This window comes from Cetorhinus maximus, chromosome 9 (genome assembly GCF_964194155.1).
Source record: "Cetorhinus maximus chromosome 9, sCetMax3.hap1.1, whole genome shotgun sequence".
Taxonomy (NCBI): domain Eukaryota; kingdom Metazoa; phylum Chordata; class Chondrichthyes; order Lamniformes; family Cetorhinidae; genus Cetorhinus; species Cetorhinus maximus.
This window is the reverse complement of record NC_135887.1, coordinates 118,111,999-118,133,456: the sequence shown is the minus strand read 5'-3', so window position 1 is coordinate 118,133,456 and position 21,458 is coordinate 118,111,999. Positions and strand designations below refer to the sequence as shown.

The 21,458-nt window shown below is 43.8% G+C and overlaps 1 protein-coding gene across 4 annotated transcripts in view; it reads left to right on the top strand.

The window, feature by feature from the left end:
* The window catches only part of LOC144684964 (uncharacterized), a 130,536-nt gene extending 109,902 nt beyond the window's left edge, over positions 1-20,634 (top strand). For all 4 annotated transcript variants that reach the window (XM_078549439.1, XM_078549442.1, XM_078549441.1 and 1 more), the window contains exon 4: positions 16,888-20,634. In XM_078549439.1, coding sequence (XP_078405565.1) covers positions 16,888-17,278 — 391 coding nt within the window. In that variant the 3' untranslated portion in view covers positions 17,279-20,634. The remainder of the gene's footprint in view (positions 1-16,887) is intronic.
* The last annotated feature ends 824 nt before the right edge of the window (positions 20,635-21,458 follow it).

The following is a 21,458-nucleotide window of genomic DNA, read 5'->3' as shown; positions in this document are numbered from 1 at the left end:
ATTTCCAGAGTTAGGGCCCAGGCAGCTGAAGGCAAGGCTGCCAATGGTGGAGCAATTAAAATCAGGACTACGCAAGAGGCCAGAATTGGAGGAGCGCAGAGATCTCGGAGGATTGTAATGGGATATGTCCATTGTTTAAACTTGTTTTGCATTCCCTTGGATATATAAGATTGAGGGGTGATATAATTAAGGTATTTAAAATGTTAAAAGGAATTGTCAGGGTAGGTACATGATATGGGTGTGGTAACATAGTGATTATGGCACTAGGCCTGGAATACTAATCCAGAGATGTGAGTTCACAACTTATCTCAGTGATTCGTGAATTGAATTAAATTAATTAAATAATTCTGGAATACAAAGCTGGCACCTTGCTGGTTCACTAATGTTCTTTAGGAAAGGAAATCTGCCATCCTTTCCCGGTCGGGGCCTATATATGACTCCAGACCCACATCAATATGGTTGCCTCTTAACTGCCTTCTGAAATGGCCTAGCAAGCCACTAAGGCAGCTCACTACCGCCTTCACAAGAGCTATTAGGGATGGCCAACAAATGCTGGGCTTACCCTTGATGCTCACATCCCATAAATGAAGAAAAAAGCCACAGAGGAACTATTTCCTCTGGCTGCAGAATCAAGAACGAGAGGACGTAATCTTAAAATTGGAGCATGAACATTCAGGAGGAAAATTCGGAAGCATTTTTTTCACACCAATGGCAGCAGAAGCCTGGAAGTTTCTCACCCGAAGTTTGTGAATGCTGGGGGACAGTTGGAGCTTTCAGCTCTGACATTGATAGATTTTTCTTGGGCAAAGGTGTTGACAGGAAATTTGAGTTGAGGTACAGATAAACCATAACCTCAGTGAAAACTGGAGCAGGTTCCGGGAGCTGAATTGTCCACTCCTACCTTTATATTCTTCAGTTCAAGGGGCTAAATGACCTTCTCCAGCCCCAAAGTTTATCAGTTCGATGGGTCGAATGGGAAATCCTGAAATCCGAGTGGGAAGAGGCAGTCTGCTGAGTCAGAGAATCTGACTAACTGTCAGTGTGGGATCCCCACTGCGAATGCGGGAATGTGGAGCCAACCACAAAGTGAGCGTTACATTGCTTTCCTTGAAAAGGAAACATTTTCAGGCTATGGGGAAAGAGCAAGGCTGGGAACTAATTGGATAGCTCCTTTTAAAGAGGCAGCACAGGCATGATGGTTTGAATGGCCTCCTTCTACGCTCTTGATCCTATGATACTGAATCCGTATTAATGAGGGGGACATCGACAAAGGAGCACTGGGCCTTTAATTACAACTAAACTGCATTTTATCCTTGGTGCAATTACCTCTCCATGCATCCTTTTTATTACGATTTCTAAAATGACACTCTACGGATTTGAAGTGTATCATAAACAAGGTGCACGTTAAAGCCCAGGGCATTACGGCATCGTATTCCGCTGGCATGTCTGAACGTTGTGGGGTTGATTCTATTTCAGTGGCGAGGGAGCTAATTGCTGGAACGCTGCAGCCAGTTGTGTCACTGATTTTCCCAGGAGACCAGAACGCGATGGGATAATTTTCCCTGAGACACAAGTGTCACCGTGGGGACTCGATGTAATTTGCTGATATGATATTAAAAAATAGCATTAAAGTAATTACATTGAGCACAAGGTAGTATTTCACTCGGAAGAACTCATTCGAAGCTTGTCCTGACGATAACCTGGTCATTTTTAATGGGCCAGAGGAAACAGACTAGCATAGTAGGTTAATGTATTATATGTTCAGTTTATGTCATTAAGCAGGTCTTTTGCTGAGGCTGCCAGACTTCTCTGGTAAATGAGACTCTGCGCAGACAGCAGCTCTTAACCTTTTACATTCCAAGTGTCTGTCAGCTTCATACAGCTGAGGATGCCCTTTTCATTCCACCCAGGAAAGAACTTTTACTTGGATAGCACCTATTTCCACCTCAGAATGTCCCAAAATGAGCATAGTCACTGTTGTGGAAACCTCCAGCCGATCTGTGCACAGCAAGCTCCACAAACAACAGTGCAATAAATGACCTGATAATCTGGTTCTTAGTGATGTGGGGTGAGAGATAAATATTGGCCAGGACACTGGTGAGAACTGCTCTGTTTTACCTTGAAATAGTGCCGCAGGATCTTTTACATCTTATCCTTGAGAAGGCAGACAGGGTCTCAGTTTAACACCTCAGCTGACAGCCAGCACAGCATTCTATTAGTAGTGATCTGGTACGTCAAGCTGGATTTTGTACTTAAGTCCCTGGAGTGGGGCTTGAACCCACAACTGTCTGATCTGGAGGCAGGAGTGTTACTCACTCAGCCACTGCTGAGACCTTAAGTGCTGTGTACACAGTATATCTCCTGAAGCCTCACTGCATTGGGAACTGAAACACATTATAGCGTCTTCTACTCCAATTCAAGGCGTCAAGACTGCGGGGCTCCTTTATCTTCTGTCTGTTTTGCAGAAGAATTACAGAACCTTTACAGTGCAGAAGGAGGCCATTTGACTCATCTGCACTGGATCTCTGAAAGTGCATTCTACCTAGTCCCACTCCTTGGCCTCATCCCAGTAATCTTGTACATTCTTTCTCTTCAGGAAGCGATCCAATTCCCTTTCCAATACCATGATTGAACCTGCCTCCACCACTCTTTCAGAAAGTTTGTTCCAGACTCCAACCACCCTCTGGGAGAATTTTTTTTCTTCACATCACTTTTACTCCCTTTGTCAATTATTTTGAATCTGTGCCCTCTATTTCTTGATGCTCTCTTGAGTGGGAAGTTTCTCACTATTTACCCTGTCCCTCAGGATCTTGAATACTTCTATCAAATCTCCTCTCAGCCTTCTTTTCTCCAAGGAAAACAGTCCCAACCTCTCCAATCTATCCTCATAGCTACAGTTCTTTATCCCTGGAATCATTCTTGTGAATCTCCTCTGTACTCTCTCCAATGCCTTCACATCTTTCCTCAAGTATGGCACCCTGAACTGAATGCCTTGCTCCAGATGAGACCTAGCCAGTGTCTTATACAAGTTCAACATGATCTCCTTACTCTTGTACTCAATGCCTCTATTAATAAAGATACTATATGCTTTATTAGCTGCTCTCTCAACTTGCCCTGCCATATTCAATGACTTATGTACATATATACCAAGGTTCCTCTATTCCTGCACCTCCTTTAGAGGCTCTCCCTTTATTTTATACCGTCTCTCCATATTCTTCCTGCGAAAATGAATCACCTCACACTTCTCTGCATTGAACTTCATATGCCACTTGTCTGCCCAATCCGCCAACATGTCTATGTCCTTTTGAAGTTCAAGACTATCCTCATCATAGATGACAACGTTTCCAATCTTTGTATTATCTGCAACTTTTGAAATCATACAGTCTTGGTCATTAATATATATCAGGAAGAGCAAGGGTCCCAACACTGACCTCTGGGGAACTCCACTACAAACCTTCCTCCAATCTGAAAACAATCAATTATCACTACTCTCTGTTTCCTTTCACTAAGCCAGTTTCTTATCCAAGCGCCTACTTTCCCATTTATTCCATGAGCTTGGATTTTGTTCATATTTTGTTTACTTCCCTCCTGCCCTCTGAAGGCTTTGCAAACTTTGCATCAATATTGCTTGGAGCTGCCTTATCTTCTCTCCTGCTTTATCGTCATTCACCTATTGATTCAGATTTATGCTACCGCATAAAATTGACAAAAAAACCTTCCCACCATTTGTAACTGGTCATTGTCTGCTGGTAACAGGTATCTCACCACCTGGGCTTCTCATCACTATAGTGCAGGAAGTGGGGAAGGTAAAGGGATAGTAAACAGAGGGGAGCACGACATCAGTGCTCAAGCTGTCCCAACATTTTTCCCCCTTTTATTTGCAGGTGGTATAACTGGTAGGGGCAAGACAAGGAGGAGTGGTCTCATATCGCCTGCCTTTCTCAATACTGCTGCTGGAAAATCCCACACTATGTCCTCAAACCTCCTGACAAGATTCACATTCTTTGCCTTTGATCAGAATGGTGGAAAGATATAACAAAGAACCAGTCTGAGGTGGACATTTGAGTGAATGACCTGCACAACACACTATTGCAGCAGATGAAAGAAACTTAATACAGGGAGAAATATTACTTTCAATGCTCCTATACAATATGAACAGTGGCTGAATTTGTAGCACTCTTATCTCTTAGTTAGAAGTTGGAGGTTCAACTCCCACTCCAGAGACGTCAGCACAAAATTCTAGCCTGACCATGGCCCATCAGTGCAGTGCTGATTGAGTGCAGCACTGTCAGAGATGCTGCCTTTCAGATGAGGCACTAAACTTAGGCCTCATTTTCCCTTTCATGAAGCCACAATAGATCTCATGGCACCATTGCAAAGAGGAGGAGGGAGTGGTGGGTAGCACTAAAACAGAATATCTGGTCATATCAGATTACTGTTTGTGGGAGTTTGTTGTGTGCAAATTGATTGCCGCATTTCCCACTCTGCAATGGTGCCACAGTTCAATAGTACTTCAAAATCTTGTAGAGCACTTTGGAATGTCCAGGGGCCATGAGTTGCACTAGATACAAGCCTTTTATTATGTAAAAGTGCCCTGCTATCTCTCACAGGAGGGCCACTGTTCCACCGGGGCCACTAAGGTCCTGACCTCATTACAGCCTTAGTCCAAACATAACCAAAAGAACTGAACTCAAGAGGTGAGGTGAGAATGACTGCCGTTGACAACAAGGCAGCATTTGATCAAGTGTGGCATCAAGGTGCCCTAGCAAAACTGGAGTCAATGAGAATCAGGGGGAAAACTCTTCACTGGTTGGAGTCATACCTAGCACAAAGGAAGATGGTTGTGGTTGTTGGAGGTCAGGCATCTCAGTTCCAGGACATTGCTGTAGGGTTTTCTCAGGGTAGTGTCCTTGGCCCAACCATCTTCAGCTGCTTCATCAATGACCTTCCCTCTATCATAAGGTCAGAAGTGGGAATGTTCATGGATGATTACACAATGTTCAACACCATTCACGACTCCTCAGATACTGAAGCAGTCCATACCCATATGCCACAAGACGGGACAAAATTCAGGCTTGGGCCGATAAGTGGCAAGTAACATTCACACTACACAAGTGCCAGGCAATGACCATCTCCAACAAGAGAGATACCAACCATCTCTTGGCATTCAATGGCATTACCACCACTGAATCCCCCACTATCAACATCCTGAGGGTCACCATTGACTAGAAACTGAACTGGACTAGCCATATAAATACTGTAGCTACAAGAGCAGGTCAGAGGCTGGGAATTGTGCAGAAAGTAACTCACCTCCTGACTCCCCAAAACCTGTCCATCATCTACAAGGCACAAGTCAGGAGCTTAATGGAATACTCACCACTTGCCTGGATGAGTGCAGCTCTAACAGCACTCAAGAAGCTCGAACATCCAAGACGAAGTAGCCCGCTTGATTGTCACTCCATTCACTACTTTCAAAATCGAGTCCCTCCACCACTGACACATGGTGGCAGCAGTTTGTACCATCTACAAGATGCACTGCAGCAACTCACCCAGGCTCCTTCAACAACACCTTCCAAATCCCCAACTGCTGCCATCTAGAAGGAACACCACTACCTGGAAGTTCCCCTCTAAGCCACACACCATCCTGACTTGGAACTATATCACCGCTCCTTCACAGTCCCTCCCTAACAGCACTGTGGGTGTACCTACACCACATGGAGTGCAGTGGTTCAAGAAGGCGGATCACCACTGCCTTCTCAAGTGCAATTAGGGATGGGCAATAAAAATGCTGACTTAGCCAGCAACACCCATGTCCAGCGAAAGAATAAAAAAACACACAAATATTGGGCACATTTGTACAGATATGTTGACATACACACCTTACATGAGATTATAAAACTTTTACACCATCAAAACAGGCCATTCAGCCCAACAAGTCTATGTCAACATTTATGCTCCACATGAACCTCTCCCACCTAACTTTTTCTCAACCTGCCATCAAATCCTTCTATTCCCTTCTCCCTCATGTACCTAGGCTCCCCTTAAATGTGTCTATGCTAATAGCCTCAATGACCCCATGTAGCAGCAAGTTCCACAGTCTAATCTTAACAGACAACGTCAGAAACCAACACATGAACATTGACATACAGACACCAACATGTAAACATCAACATAGAGACACAAATGCAAAATACTACAGATGCTGGAAACCTGAAATAAAAACAGAAATACTCAGCAGGTCTGGCAGTACCTGTGGTGAGAGAAACAGAGCTGATGAAAGGTTACAGACCTGAAACATTGGGCAGAATTTTACAACAGCGGGATTCTATGTTCCCGCTGTCGTCAATGGGGTTTAGAATGTCTCGCCGCATTCTACGGCCCCATCCCCACCGAAACTGGGCCATAAAATTCTTCCCATTAATTCTGTTTCTCTCTCCACAGATGCTGCCAGAGTTGCTCAGTATTTCTGGCACTTTTTATTTTTATTTATGACATAGAGACACCTGTGGGTAAATTGGGGTTTTGGACCTATCACAAGCTCTCAACCTCTGGGGCTTTTTTTCCCCTCATGTTTGGGTCTGTTGTAGACTAATTGATAGAGATTGATCACTGTGATGAGTCAACATCTGCATTATCATTTTGTATCATGTGACTCCCAGGATGGTAGAAGGTGAACTAGATGAACCTTGACCTTCTTCCAATTCCTACAGTCCTATTTTTACAAAGCCATTATGCATAAGTATTGTGCATTCCATATCTGGATTACAAACTTTTCATCGGTTACAGAAGCTACGATAGCACTTGGAGAAGTGTGAAGAGCATGTTATTTCAGAAGTGTCATGCCTGCCTACTTTAATCCTAATATAATTTATAGAATCGCTCACAGGAAATTTTTGCTCTTTTGATTGGGAGTTATTAAATTCTGCAACAAATAGCGTTTCCATCTATTCCTCATCTTTTGAAGTTGTCCTTTGTGCACAAAAATATTTGAATTATCTAATAATTTTAATTACCAATGCACCAACCAAAGTTGAAAAATGGTAGTGCTTAGGAAATTTGAGTTATCAGGGCCATTCAAATTAACTGATTTGGAATTTGGAGTCCAAAAAAATAGCCTAAATGCAAAAAGATCAGTAAAAGTTTCAAACTGTATACTGAATGTTACATGATGTCCATTCATGTGAATTTTGAATGATTGCATTATACCTCAAGAGTCACACATTTGGGGTATCAGCTATGGTCCAGTGGGTAGCATTTTCGCCTTTGAGTTTGAAGGTTATGGGTTCCAGTTCCACTCCAAAGGCTTAAGCACAAAACTCTCATATCATACTCCAGTACATTGCTAAGGGAGTGCGACACTGTTGCAGGTGTTGTCTTTCAGATGAGACAATAAACCAAGTCCCTGCCTGGCCTCTTAAGGTGGATGGCACAATTTTGAAGAAAATTAGGACAGTTATCCTTGGTGACCTGGGCAATAATTGTTGCTTGATCAACATCACTAAAACAGATTATCTTGTAATTATCACATTTCTGAGGACTTGCTGTGTGCAAATTGGCTACTGTATTTCCTACATTATAACAGTGACTGCTTCATTTGATGTAAAGCATTTAGGACAGGCTGAGGTCATGTAAGGCATTATATTAGTGTAAGCCTTTTTTTATGCTCTAACTAGTTTGCAGATAGTCTGTTTAAGGTGACTGGCAAAAGTGCCAACGGTGACATAAGGAAACTTTTTAAAAATTTACTTATGGGATGTGGGAGTTGCTGGCTGGGCCAGCATTTATTGCCCATCGCTAATTGCCCTTGAGAAGGTGGTGGTGAGCTGCCTTCTTGAACCAATTACTCTATAATTCTAATTTTAAAGGTGTAGGCAACATGTTGCATGTTTAGCAGTGAGGGCAGCTTAAATGGTAAGTAAATGATAGGGCAGTAAATAGATGCCAGTAAATGGTAGGGCACTGAGGAGTGCGGAGGAACAAAGGGATCTGGGAGTTCAGATACATAATTCCCTGAAAGTGGCGTCACAGGTAGACAAGGTTGCAAAGAAAGCTTTTGGCATACTGGCCTTCATAAATCAAAGTATTGAGTATAGGAGTTGGGATGTTATGATGAGGTTGTATAAGACATTGGTGAGGCCAACTTTGGAGTATTGTGTGCAGTTCTGGTCGCCTAACTACAGGAAGGATATCAGTAAGATTGAGAGAGTGCAGAGAAGATTTACTAGGATGTTGCTGGGTCTTAAGGAGTTGAGTTACAGGGAAAAATTAAACAGGTTAGGACTTTATCCCTTGGAGCGTAGAAGAATGAGGGGAGATTTAATAGAAGTTTACAAAATTGTGAGGGGTATAGACAGAGTAGATGCGAGTAGGTTCTTTCCACTTAGATTAGGAGAAATAAACACGAGAGGACATGGCTTTAGGGTGAAAGGGGAAAGGTTTAGGGGGAACATTAGGGGGAACTTCTTCACTCAGAGAGTGGTGGGAGTGTGGAATGAGCTACCATCTGACGTGGTAAATGTGGGCTCACTCTTAAGTTTTAAGAATAAATTAGATAGATACATGGATGGGAGAGGCCTGGAGGGTTATGGACTAGGTGTAGGTCAATGGGACTAGTGGAATAATATTTCGGCACAGACTAGAAGGGCCGAATGGCCTGTTTTCTGTGCTGTAGTGTTCTATGGTTCTATGGTTCTAAAGGAGAGAGTGAAATGGTGTTTCACTGGCATATTTATTTTGTAGCCCCTGGTCTCAAGAACAGCAGCTTCTGTATGATTACTATCTACAGTGTAACTCCAGAAGCACAGCAACTGTCCCTCGCTTCGAGCATGACATCTACTCAGGGTTGCGAGTTTCTGACATGGGTCTTCATGTGTCTGAACAGGCCAATTCTTGACCCGCACATTTTGGGCACATGGGGCAGGACGCCTCCACAGGGTATCCAGAATTCAGGATTTGCTTCCTTTCCTTCTCTGTTGCTGCTCTGCCACATCATTAAGAGTAACTCCATTCATGTTGCCTGGGTGTAATTGAAATGCTCCTGCCCAGGATGGAGTTTTCTGTGTACATATATGTGGTTTAAAGTGCATGGGACGAGCATTTGCACAGGAGGCATGCAAATCAACTCCACATAGTTTTAACAAGTGCCCTAGATATTGAAGAAATCCTTGAACACTTACATAAAACCTTGTTTCACACTACAATAGAGTTATATCAAACTTTGATTAGATCACACAGGGAGTACTGACCACAGTTTTGGTCTCCGTAATACAAAAGGAAAGAGAGGCAGTGGAGAAGGTGAAAGAAAGATGTGCAAGAAATGTTACCAGAACTGAGAGGTTATTCCTATTAGGAAAGATTTAAAATGCTGGAACTCTTTTCTCTAGAAATAAGAAGGCTGAAGGATGACAGAGCTCTTTAAGATAATGGGAGGGTCGGAGGGGCGCAGAAGTCTTGGAGAGTGGAAGGGCTGGAGGTGGTTACAGGGTTGGGGAGAGACAAGGCCATGGAGGGATATAAAGGCAAAAGTTTGAATTTTAAAATAGAGGCATTGCTGGAAGAGAGCCAATATAGGTCAGCGTGTACATAGGGGATGGGTGAACAGGGTTTGGTCTAAGTTAGGATATTGGCAGCATTGATTACACACCTGATGTAGCTTCTGTTAAATACATTTCAGACAGTGTAGGAGGGCAGGTAGTCATTAGCGCCTATATTTCAGCGAGAGAGCATAGGAGGTGCGAGACCCTATACCACAGTCGGCTACTTGTGTATGATAGAGTAACGATTGAGGGGAATCAAGTTTATCAGGGAGGCTGTGACTAAAGGTCCATGAACTGATGTTACCACTGCCTCCAACATTATGCCAGAAGGGGACCCAAATGCACCTTTGGCTTTAAGCACTGCGTTTGGTTTTTGGGGACATATTATTTTCTCTGCACCATAAAGAATAGCCAACTGCAAGATATCATAAACTGTGAATTAATTTTATTCAGCTGAGCAGTGCTAGTGTTTACATGGTTTTACTGCTATGTTTAAGAACATAACAATTAGGAACAGGAATAGGCCATATGGTCCCTCAAACCTACTCTGTCATTCAATACGATCATGGCTGTACTTCGATATCAACTCCACTGTTCTGCCTGATCCTCATATCCTCTAATCCCTTAGAGTCCAAAAAGGTATTAACCTCAGCCTTGAATAAGCTCAACAACTGAGCATCCTTAGCTTTCTTTGATAGAGAATTCCAAAGACTCACAATACTCTCAATGAAGAAATTTCTCCTCATCTCAGCATTAAACGGCTGATCCCTTACCCTGTGACCATGACCCTAGTTTTAAGGTCTTCAGCCGGGGAAAACTGTCTCTCAGCAACGATCCAAACAAACCCTCAAAGAATTTTATGGGCAGGATTTTCGGGTCATCAGGTGGGTGTGGTGGGCAGGCCTGGGAGTGGCCGGGAAATGGCCCGCCGCAGGTGTTAGGCCCTTGACCGCGATTTCCCGCTGGCTGGCCAATTAACAGACAGCCAGCGTGAAATGCACACTGAAAGGCTCAGTGCTGCCGGGGTGGTGGTGGGAGGAGGGTGTGCACTGGCATCAGTGCGGGTGCAGGGGGAGTGGGCAATGAAAGCTCCCTGAAGACAGGGAGCTGCCTCAGGGAGCTGAGGATTTTAAAACCAAGAAATAAGGATGTAAAAATGCAGAAAAAAATGTCCACACATCGGAATCACTCACATAAACATATAGATAATAAAAATTCTGCCCAAATGTTTTTTTTTAAATTGATAGCGGAAACCTCCTCAGACCCTTAGAACCATAGAACCATAGAAAAGTTACAGCACGGAAGGAGGTCATTCGGCCCATCTCGTCCATGCCAGCCCGAGGACACCCAGGTGCCCTTTCTAATCCCACCTTCCTGCACCCGGCCCATAGCCCTGCAGCTTACAGCACTTAAGGTGCAGATTCAGTTGCTTTTTAAAAGAGTTTTGAGTTTCTGCCTCCGCCACCAACTTGGGCAGCGAATTCCAGACACCCACTACGGCGGACAATTCGGGGGTTTCCTCAAAAACCCCCGACTTGCCCGCCAGCTAACCGTAACATTGGATGGGCAGCGAAAAATCACCACTAATTAAAACTTTAATGGCCTTAATAGGCCTCTTAATTGTCGGCAGGCACGCTGCTGACTCTCATGCACACCTGCCGACCGAAATATCGCGCGGGTACCCAACGACATCGGGACACTCCCTCGATGCTATCGCACTCTACTTTACGCCCGATCAGTCAGATGCGCACCCGCCCGCGGGACATAAAATTCTGCCCTATACGTTTTAATGAGATGATCTCTCCTTCATCTAAACTCCAGAAAATATAGGCTCATTCTACTCAATCTCTTCTCATAGGAAAATCCTCTAAGCCCAGAAATCAATCTAGTCTATTTTCCCCCGAGAAGTTATTCATCTCAGTTGTAGATGTGTCTTCGTAGTCAGTGTTTTCCCAACTGAAGAAGTACCATTGGTACAGAGACACCTGGCAATCTGCAGGGACCCCTTAAGGTGCCCTGAAGCATCTAAATCGACACCAAGGGTCTCCTTTGTTATGGGTTCATCACTGTTAGAAGGTAATGGCCCACTATCACTTTATAAAGAAATAGGGTTGCAGAGCTGAGTGCCGGCCAACTGCTCCTGTGTTGCTTCAAGCACTTTGCTACTAGATGTCATTTTCTTGTACTACCCGTTGATTCATGTGAGAGTTGGAGAGTGGGCAATCCATTACCTTTTCAGAATCCTGCCCTCTTGGCTGCCTGTAACTGTTCCAGGTGAGTTACAGAGTCATAGGGTGATACAGCACAGAAGGAAGCCATTTGGCCCAACATGCCTAAATCGGCTCTATGACAGAGAAAGCCATTAATCCAACTCCAATGCTCTTTCCCCATAGTCCTACAATTGTTTTTCCTTCAGGTATTTACATAATTCCCTTTTGGAAGTTACTATTCAATCAGCTTGCCAATCATCCTTCCAGGCAGTGCATTTCGGATCACAACAACTCACTGTGTGCAAAAAGGTTTCCTCATGTTGCCCCTGGTTCTTTTGCCAATCACTTGGTTGAAGAGATAGGTTTTAATGTGCATCCTAAAGGGAGCAAGGAAGGCGGAGAGATTTAGGGAGGGAATTCCAGAGCTTAAGGTCTAGGCGGCTGGAGGCACGGCCTTCGATGATAGGATGCAGGAAATCTTGTGCGTTCTTTCTAAGACCAGCTGATAAAAGGGCTGGGAGCACATTGCTTCTAGACGAGGACTGAAGCTTGTGAAAATAATACAGTGCGCTGCTCTTTATTGAGGGCAGATAGGGATCGCTGTACTCTGCTAACCTTCTGCCTTTGAACACGCAATGCATTAGTGAATATATGTAATCTGATAAGGACGAAATTAAAGTTGTTCTCGTTGCGTCAAAACCAGGAAGGAACTAGGTTGCCGGTGATTTAATTCCATAATAAATTCATGCAGTAAAACTGCCTCTCTTTGCAGCAGCTGCTGTCATATTCTATAATATGAGTGCATGTCACTGGAAAGGCCGTGTCTTAATTCTAGCATGCAGTAACATTTGTCCATCCCAATGTTCAATTATTGCCAGATAGCTTGACGGGCAGTAACGTTCACTGATTCTCAGTGTTCACCTTGAATCACAATGGGACAATGGATTTTACTAAAAACAGAGTGTGAGGCCAGGGCCCAGATTTTCGCCTCGGGTTTGGGTGCACAGAAACGGGCAAATTCCCGGCCACCCACAGGCCGGATTTTTATTGTGGGGGTGAGGGCGGGGGGCGGGGGGGGGGTGGAAGTGGGCAGGCTAGATTAGAAGTCAGGCCTGCCACCCCCGGAATGGAACAAGAACGGAGGCTGCCGGGTGCAGAGGTGGGCTGGGCGGAGGGCCTGCCTCTGTGGTCTGGCACTGGGTTGAAATAAATGTTAAAAAGTAGAATAGAACAAAAAACAGTCACCCTCCTTCACTGTGCCCACACACTCCCTATGACCCATCCAAGGTCAACTTATGCCACTACATGCCCCCACTCACCCCTGGCCCCTCATACCTAAGCCAATCCATACCCCTTTACCACCCCCCATGGCCAATCATACCCCCTATGCCTCCCAAATCCCCATGGACCTTTATAGCCCCTATGCCAACTTAGTGCCAACTAAGTGCCAACTCATTCCAACCCATGACCCCACCCAGCACCCTTCCTTGCTAACTCACCTAGTATCCTTTGACAGCTCCTTGACCACTTTGACGGTTCTTTGACAGCTGGACAGTTCTTTGACACCTTAACAGTTCCAGTGAATTTGTGCATAAAAGGTGCAAAATCACATTCACCTTTAACAACCCCAAAGGGTGCCTTGCCCCTCCCAAAGGGTGCATCGCCTCTCCCAAAAGGTGCCTTACCTCCCTCAAAGGTGTCCCGGGATCCTATCCAAAGGGGTACCTTACCTTTCCAAAGGGGTACCCTGGCTATCCAAACGAATCCACCAAGTTCAGACCTCCTCCTACCAGGTCTAATCTGTTCACTTTGGGTTACAGGCTCCTGGCCTACCAAAATCCCACTTCAGTGGAGGCAGTTGGTGATTTAAATGGCCAGGCATGCGTGAACCCCAGCCTGACTTCACTCCAGCCCCCATGAAACATGCCATTTTGGGGGCAGAACTTAGAATTTTTGGCCATTTCCAGGATTTTAGCAAAAATCTGGGCCCAAATCTCATTTGCACTTCACTGAGAGTACTAGTACCATAGTCCCCTGTACAGATCCAACACCCATGGTTCCTCCCCTCTCCCTCTGTACCATGTTATGTCGCTCAATGTACTACAATGCAGATTCATACAAGGGCTTTTGTTCTATTAATTCTTTTATTACATGACTAGTTTTATTAGTAGCTGCCCTCAAGGAACAAAGAGCTCCAGCATTGCTGCCTGCTTATTCCACTGATGCATCATTTTGTTTTACGGTTGTAACTTTTTAATCATGAATGGATACATATTGTACTCATTACAGAAACTACAGTGAAGCATAGAAATGATGGCTATACTTGGACTCATTGCAATACTTTGTAGTCCCAGGTCAGGCCTTAACTTGTCGCTGGCAATATTTCTTACACTTAGCTATCTAATCTTTCAACAGAAGAAATTACCTACGTGCTTCCCCATTATGTTTTAGCCACAGGGCTCAGTGGGTAGTGCTCCTGCCTCTAAGTCAGAAGGTTATGGGTTCAAATCCGCCTCCAGAGATTTGACTACAAAATCAAGGCTGACACTCCCAGTGCAGTACTAAGTGAGTGCTGCACTGTCTGAAGTGCCTTGTTTCGGATGAGAGGTTAACCTGAGGCCCTGTCTAGTGGCTGTAAAAGATCACATGGCACTCTTTAAAAGAAGTGTAGGGAAATCTTCCCCTGTGACCTGGTCAATGTTTATCCCTGTGTCTTCTATAGACTTAAGCAAACCATCAAGGCTGACTTTCCCAGTACAGTACCGAGGGAGTGCTGCACTGTCAGAGATGCCATAACCTGAACACCTAAAACATTGCTTATGGGACCTTGCTTTGTGCAAATTGGCTGCCATGTTTCCTACATTGCAATGGTAACTACATCTCAAAAGCAGTTTATTGGCTGTAAAGCACTTTGTGATATTCTGAGATTGTTATATAAAATGCAAGTCTTCCCCCTTCTTATACTTTTCTTTGATTTTCTTTTGTGTAATTTTGTGCTGTTATCTCTTCTCTTATCCTCATCCTCCAGCCTACCCACTATATTCAGTTCATCTTCAGTTAAGAGTTCAGATGATGCTCCCCATGTGGCACCTCCGACAGTGCATCACTCCCTCAGTATTGCACTGGGAGAGTCAGCCTTGATTGTTTACTTAAGGACACTCAATGAATGATGCTCAAAATGAAGAATTTTTCTAGACGTGATCATCCTGAGGCAAATTTAGTCCGAAAGTGAGAATCCACCTCACATTTAACACTCTCCCCCATGTTAATTATGCCATTCTTTTCATCATGTTAGCAACTCCCCTAGTGGCTTAGCTGGGAATTGCTTTGATCTGGGTGAAACTCTGGGTGAAACAAAGCCAGGCATACATTAGCTTGGGTATACAGAGTGTCTTCAACATAGGAACACACCCCAAGACGTGGTGAGAAATATGCTGAGCCAAATAGAAAGATTACTAAAAGTTACCCAGAGGTACAACTGGTTAAGAACAGGAAGATCTGCTCCAATTACTATCAAGTGACTCCCTTTCTAGAAAGCAGCTGTTAAATCAGAACACGGCCAGAGTGTGGTTGTGTTACGTCTCTCCTTCAGAAGAAGAAAGTGCTGCTGCTGAGATTTTGAGGCGTATACAAGAAGTATGATTGACAAGGGATCTGTAGAACTGTACGCCAAGATGTCAACATCATCGGGGAGGTGGGGAGGGGAACAAGCCATTTATGACTGGACATTATTTGCCTTTTTCAATTGTCTTTCATTGCTGATGTGGGGCCAGCAGTAATAAGATAATGAATGTGGTGGTGCAGTAAGCATTTTGGAGTTTGCAACAGCCCATGTCTGTGGTAAATTTAGCCGATCATATGAGCACAGCCCTGAAAAAAAAAACTCATTGGACATTATCACATTTCTCAAACATATCTCAGAGTCATTTGCATACAATGAATTCCATAGAGCCAATTGATTGGTATGCATGAAAATGCAGTAGCCAATTTGCGACAGAACAATGGGGCTAAAAATGTTAAATTATGAAGATAGGTTGCATAGGTTAGGCGTGAATTCGGAAGATTAAGAGGTGATCTAATTGAGGTGTTTAAGATTTTTAAAGGATTTAATAGGATGGAGAGAAACTACTTCCCCTCATGAAGTTCAGAACAAGGGCACATAACCTCAAAATTAGATTTTAGGAGTGATGTCAGGAATTACTTCTTCACAGGAAGGACAGTGGAAATCTGGAATTCTCTCCCCCAAAAAACCCGTTGAGGATATGGGAGGGGCGGGTGTTCAACTGAAAATTTTGAAACTGAGATTGATAGTTTATGAAGTGATATGGAACCATGGAGGGTAAATGGAGTTAAGATACAAATCAACTAGCTTGAGGAGTGAAGCTCCTGTTCCCATACTCCCAAGATCTCACAAACAGCAATGCGATGAACAATGTTTTTGTTGCTGTGCGAGGTCAGTTTTTTACCTTTGAATTTTTTGTGTGCAAATGCAGTATTTAACAAATAACAAAGCACGCTCCGTGATTTCCAGTCAGTTTAGCGAGAACATTGGAGATGAATTGAGATGTGATAATCTGTTCCTCTGTTTTGTTTGGAGGAGGGTTGTTGGCCAAAATATCAAAGCTTCCTGTTCTTCATCACATTGCATTGTGGGATCTTTTCTGCCCCTTAAATAGGCTCACAGACCCTCGGTTTAACACCTCATCCATGGGGCAGCACCTCCATTAATGCTGCATTCCCTCAGTACTGCGTCGATATAGAGCCTTAAGTTGTGTGTTTAGGGTTTCAGAGCGATGCTTGAACCCACAACAGCAACAACATGCATTTAAGTAGCACCTTTTAAATAGCAAAACATCCCAAGGTGATTCATAGTAGCATTATCAGACAAAAGATATTAGGACAGGTGACAAAAAGCTTGGTCAGAGTTTTAAGGAGCAGAGATGAGGTTTAGGGAAGGAAATCCCCCCCAGGGCCTAGGCAACTGAAGGCATGGCTGCTGATGATGGAGTGTTGCAAATGCGCGACTGCGCATCTGAGGCATGAATGGTATTGATTGAGCCAAGCTGACTTTGGGGCTACTGATGCCTTATGCTGCCACACAGATTGAGTGTGTAATAACTCTGTTTCCCTTTCCGGTCTAGGTACTGCGGGTTAAATGCAAATCGGCAGACCTCGTCATTGGTGGGATTTATCGTGAGCTGCAAGTGCTCATTCCACGCACCCATGATGTTCCCTCAGAACCCACTGGCAGCACTGGGGGTGGAAAGGATTGGCCGGTCCAGTGTGCACTACCGGGTGGCTCTGTTCAAGCCCCGCCTGGGCCGCATCCCGCTGCCCTTGGATTACGACTTCCTCTCTGATGGATGCTACTCGGGCAGTCCCTTGCTGGCGGGGTTTGAGGCCATGGCCTGCACAACAGGAAGGTCCACCCACGTCTTTGTGGACCCAGCCAGCGAGAGGCCTAAGGAGCTGCCCGAGCACTTCCGGAAGCCACTTGAAAAGATTCTGATGCAGCCAAGAGCTGCCAATTAAATGTTTTTAAAATCTTCTCTTAAAAGTTAAATTTTGCGACTGCTGGCACAGGCTGGAAAGTCAGCTAAGAAATCAGCCCCAGTTTATCATCCATTGACTTTTCCCTGTGAGTAATTTCCCGGTGTGCTCTGGCTGGAGTGAGACCCTCGTCCATGGCTCCAAACCTCGCTAAATTTATATTTAAGAGCAAATGAACACCTTAGCAAAGGAGCAGTCCTTAGAATTAGAGCTTTGCAAGAAATTAATTCTGCCAACTTTATTTTTCTGCTGTGTAATAATTTTGCTGGATCAGGCATGTCTAATCCAAATATAAAATTAAAAATTGCCATTTCCATTCAATATAAGTTATATAGAACTCCTGAATATTTTCTGAAAAATATCAAGAATTCTGTTCATCAGCCTACAGCCGTACACAGCATTACATAGAAATTTACAGCACAGAACAGATCATTCAGCCCATTCCCAATGTTTCTGCTCCACATAGGCCTCCATTTACTTTACCCCTCTCCCTGTCAACATATCCTTCTACTCCTTTCTTCCTCATATACGTACCTAGATTTTGTTAAAGGCATCTCCACAGGTAGGGCAGAATTTTACGACAGTGGGATTCTACGTTCCCGCTGAAGTCAATGAGGTTTAGAACGTCTCACCGCATTTTACGGCCCCGTCCCCACTGAAACGAGGCCGTAAAATTCTGCTCGTAGTCTAGCTGGCTTCTCATTGATGGTTCCTGATGCTTGTCTGACAGCTGATAGGAGAGACCAAACGCAGCTAGGGTGACCAGTTTGCGAGCACCTCCGCTCAGTCTGCAAGCATGAACCCCGAGCTTGCCTGTCATTTTAATTATCGACTTTGCTCTCACCTGGACATCTCCATCCTTGGCCTGCTACAGTGTTCCAATGAAGCTCAATGCAAGCTTAAGGAACAACACATCATCCTTCGATTAGACACTTTACAGCCTTGTGGACTCAACATTTAGTTCAACAATTTCAGAGCATAAACTCTGTCCCCGCATTTAGTTTCTGATTTTTTTTTTTGCATGTGCCAGTTTTAATCTTGTTTTGTGCATTTTTGCTTTCGAACCCAGCTGTTCATTATTTTGCCGTTCACACCCACTCTTGCCACATCTTTTGTTCCTTTACTACAACCGTTACCACTCTTTATGCCTTTTGTATCATGAAATCTTTTGTGATATAATCTTTCCTGCCATCTACCCTAACCCAGACCTTCCATTTTGTTCTTCCTGCCCCCTTTCACTTCCAAAGCTTAGGATATTTCTGTCTTCCTTCAGTTCTGGTGAAAGGTCCTTGACCTGAAACGTTAACTCTGTTTCTCTCTTCACTGATACTGCCAGACTTCTTGAATATTTCCATCATTTTGTTTTTATTTCAGATTTCCAGCAATCACTTTTGTTCCAATTTCAGTGCTGCAGTTTTGTGTATGTAATAAGCCACTCTAGACTAGCTTATCACAAAGCCCCAGCAGAAGGAGTGCCTCATTAAGTCATGACATCACCCTTTCTGTTGATCACCCTTTCAAATCAGTAGACTCACTGAGAGACAGGATATGTGCAAAACAAGAAGACAGCAATTGGCTTTCTGATGGTCTAGCAATGCCTCAATTTTATAATTCTCATTCTTGTTTTCAAATACCTTGCTCTGTCCCTATCCCCTCTCCGCCATCCCCGTGCTCCTCCAATTCTGGTCTCTTGCTCAGAAAGATGTTCTCTCAGGTCATCCTTTGCATGGTTAGATTACTTATTCTAATTTTCATTGCTCCACCATTGTTTGTCATGGCTTCAGCTGCCTATAGACCCTAAGCTCTGGAATTGCCTCCCTAAACCTTTCAGCACCTCTCCCTATTTGAAGACGCCCTTAAAATCTATTTCTTTGACCAAACCTTTGGTCACCTGTCCTAATATCTCTGGCTTGGCATCAGACTTTGTTTGATAACACTCCTGTGAAATACTTTGGGATGTTTTTACTGCATTAAAGGTGCTATATAAATACAAGTTGTTGATGTCTGTTAAAGCTGAAGAGCTCAAATGTGTTTTTCCTTCTCCTGGGAGTTAGCATTCTACCTGAGTTTGCACTGTCCAATGGAGCTGCCCATAGTCCTTTCTTGCCTTTTTTGTATGCAGTCAGGAGGACGTGCAGTGATGCTCTGAGTTTTGATGTGAATTCAGCTGAATGCAAGCAGTACAACCCAGGCCACCTCAGCAGTACATCCACCTCACTTGTACCAAGGCATGTGACTAGACATTGTCCTTTCCCCTCCTCGGCACCTTCTTCAGCCCTTAGATATCCGACCAGTTGAATCTGTGTACAGAGGAGCTGATCCAGAGGAGGAAAGAAAACCTGGTTCAGTTCATCGAAAGCACATTGCAGCTTTCAATTGAAATTTCAGAATAATTTTTATGGACCTATGCATAACTTTTCTATGGAAGCTGTGTCTTCATTTTCCCAGCTTCTGTTCATTTCCCAAAACTCCTTCTTCCAAGGCCTTTGGCTCTCAGTAAATGGTCCATTTCCATCTGTTGCTAAAGCCCTCATCCATGCCTTTTTTACCTCTAGTCTTGACTATTCCCATGCTCCCTTGGATGGCATTCCATCTCCCAGCCTACATAAACTTGAGCTCGACTAAATCCCTGCTGCATGTATCCTAACTCGCATCAAGTCCTGTTTAACTATCACCCCTGTGCTCGCTGACTTACATTAGCTGTCAGTCCGGCAAGCCTCCATTTTAAATTTCTCATCCTTATTTTCGAATTCCTCCATGGTCTCGCTTCACCCTGTGTCTGCAACTGCCTCCAGCCCTGCAACCCTCCAAGATATCAGCACTCCTCCAATTCTGGCCTCTTAAGCATCCCCAGTCTTAATCGCTCCACCACTGGTGCAGTGCCTCCAACAGCCTAGGCCATAAGCTCTGGAATTCCCTCCTTAAACCTCTCCACCTCGCTACCTTTCTCTCCTCCTTTAAAATGCTCGTTAAAAACCTACCTCTTTGACCAAGCTTTTGGCCATCTGCTTTAACATCGCTTTACGTGACTCGGTGTCAAATTTTGTTTGATAATGCTCCTGTGAAGTGCCTTGGGACATCTAACTATATTAAAGGCACTATATAAATACAAGTTGTTGTTGCCTTTGATGGTTGGAAGCTTTCGCCACCAATGATTGGGGGCATTTTATTGAGAAAGCCTCAGTTGGTTATTCTTAGGCTGTCCACTCAATAAAACTCGATTACATCAAAGTTTACGGTGCTGACATTCACCTCCAGTGAAAACCATTATTGGGAATTTTTTAAAAAGGAAATAAAGAAAGCTGAAATAAAATTGGAAAACATTAGAAATCTTTGGTCCAACACTTGAAAGGAGGAGGGTTAACATTTCAATAGAGGAAGATGAGAGCTCCTTTACGGAGCTGCTTTATACTAATCAAACTCCAGGAAGAATCTAATTTGTTTATACTCCACACCCTGCTTGTGTGGAGCATAAACACCGGCACAGACATATTGGACTGAAAGGCCTGTTTCTTCGCTGTAAATAATATGGAACACAATCTCTGTCAGCCAACTCCTGCTACTAAACTACTAAATCCAATTCGTAACATAAAGCTTCTGCTTCCAGGTTAAGTTTTTTTTCCCCAATTGAACTTGCAGGATAATTACAACAGAAAAACTGGCCATTAGGCCTTGTCCTGGCTGTTATTTATTCTGCGCATGAACCTTCTCCTACCCCCATCTCATCTCACCCTATCAGCATATCCTTCTCTTCCTTTCTCCCTCATACACTCTAAATTCCCTTTAAATCCATCTTTACTATTTGCCTCATTATTCCTCGTAGTAAAGTTCCATTCTAATCACTCTCTGGATAGAGGTTTCTCCTGAACCTCTTATTGATAAGTGAATGGGATTTGGTGATATAAACATGCTGTGCCAGCTGATAGACTACAGTTTCCCATAATCTAAACTAATAGAGTTCCAGTATAAAAGTGGCACATGACTGACTAAAACTAAATAGAAATGGGGAGAACAAGTAAAGGTGAAGAATTCAGATGCGCCAACTACTAATGCAAAAGTCACTCATAAATTTCCACCACTGGAAAGAGGTGAAAAGAATTGGATGATACTCAAAAGATATCTCAGCAATGTTGTGAAAAAACGTTGGAAAGACAAAATGTGA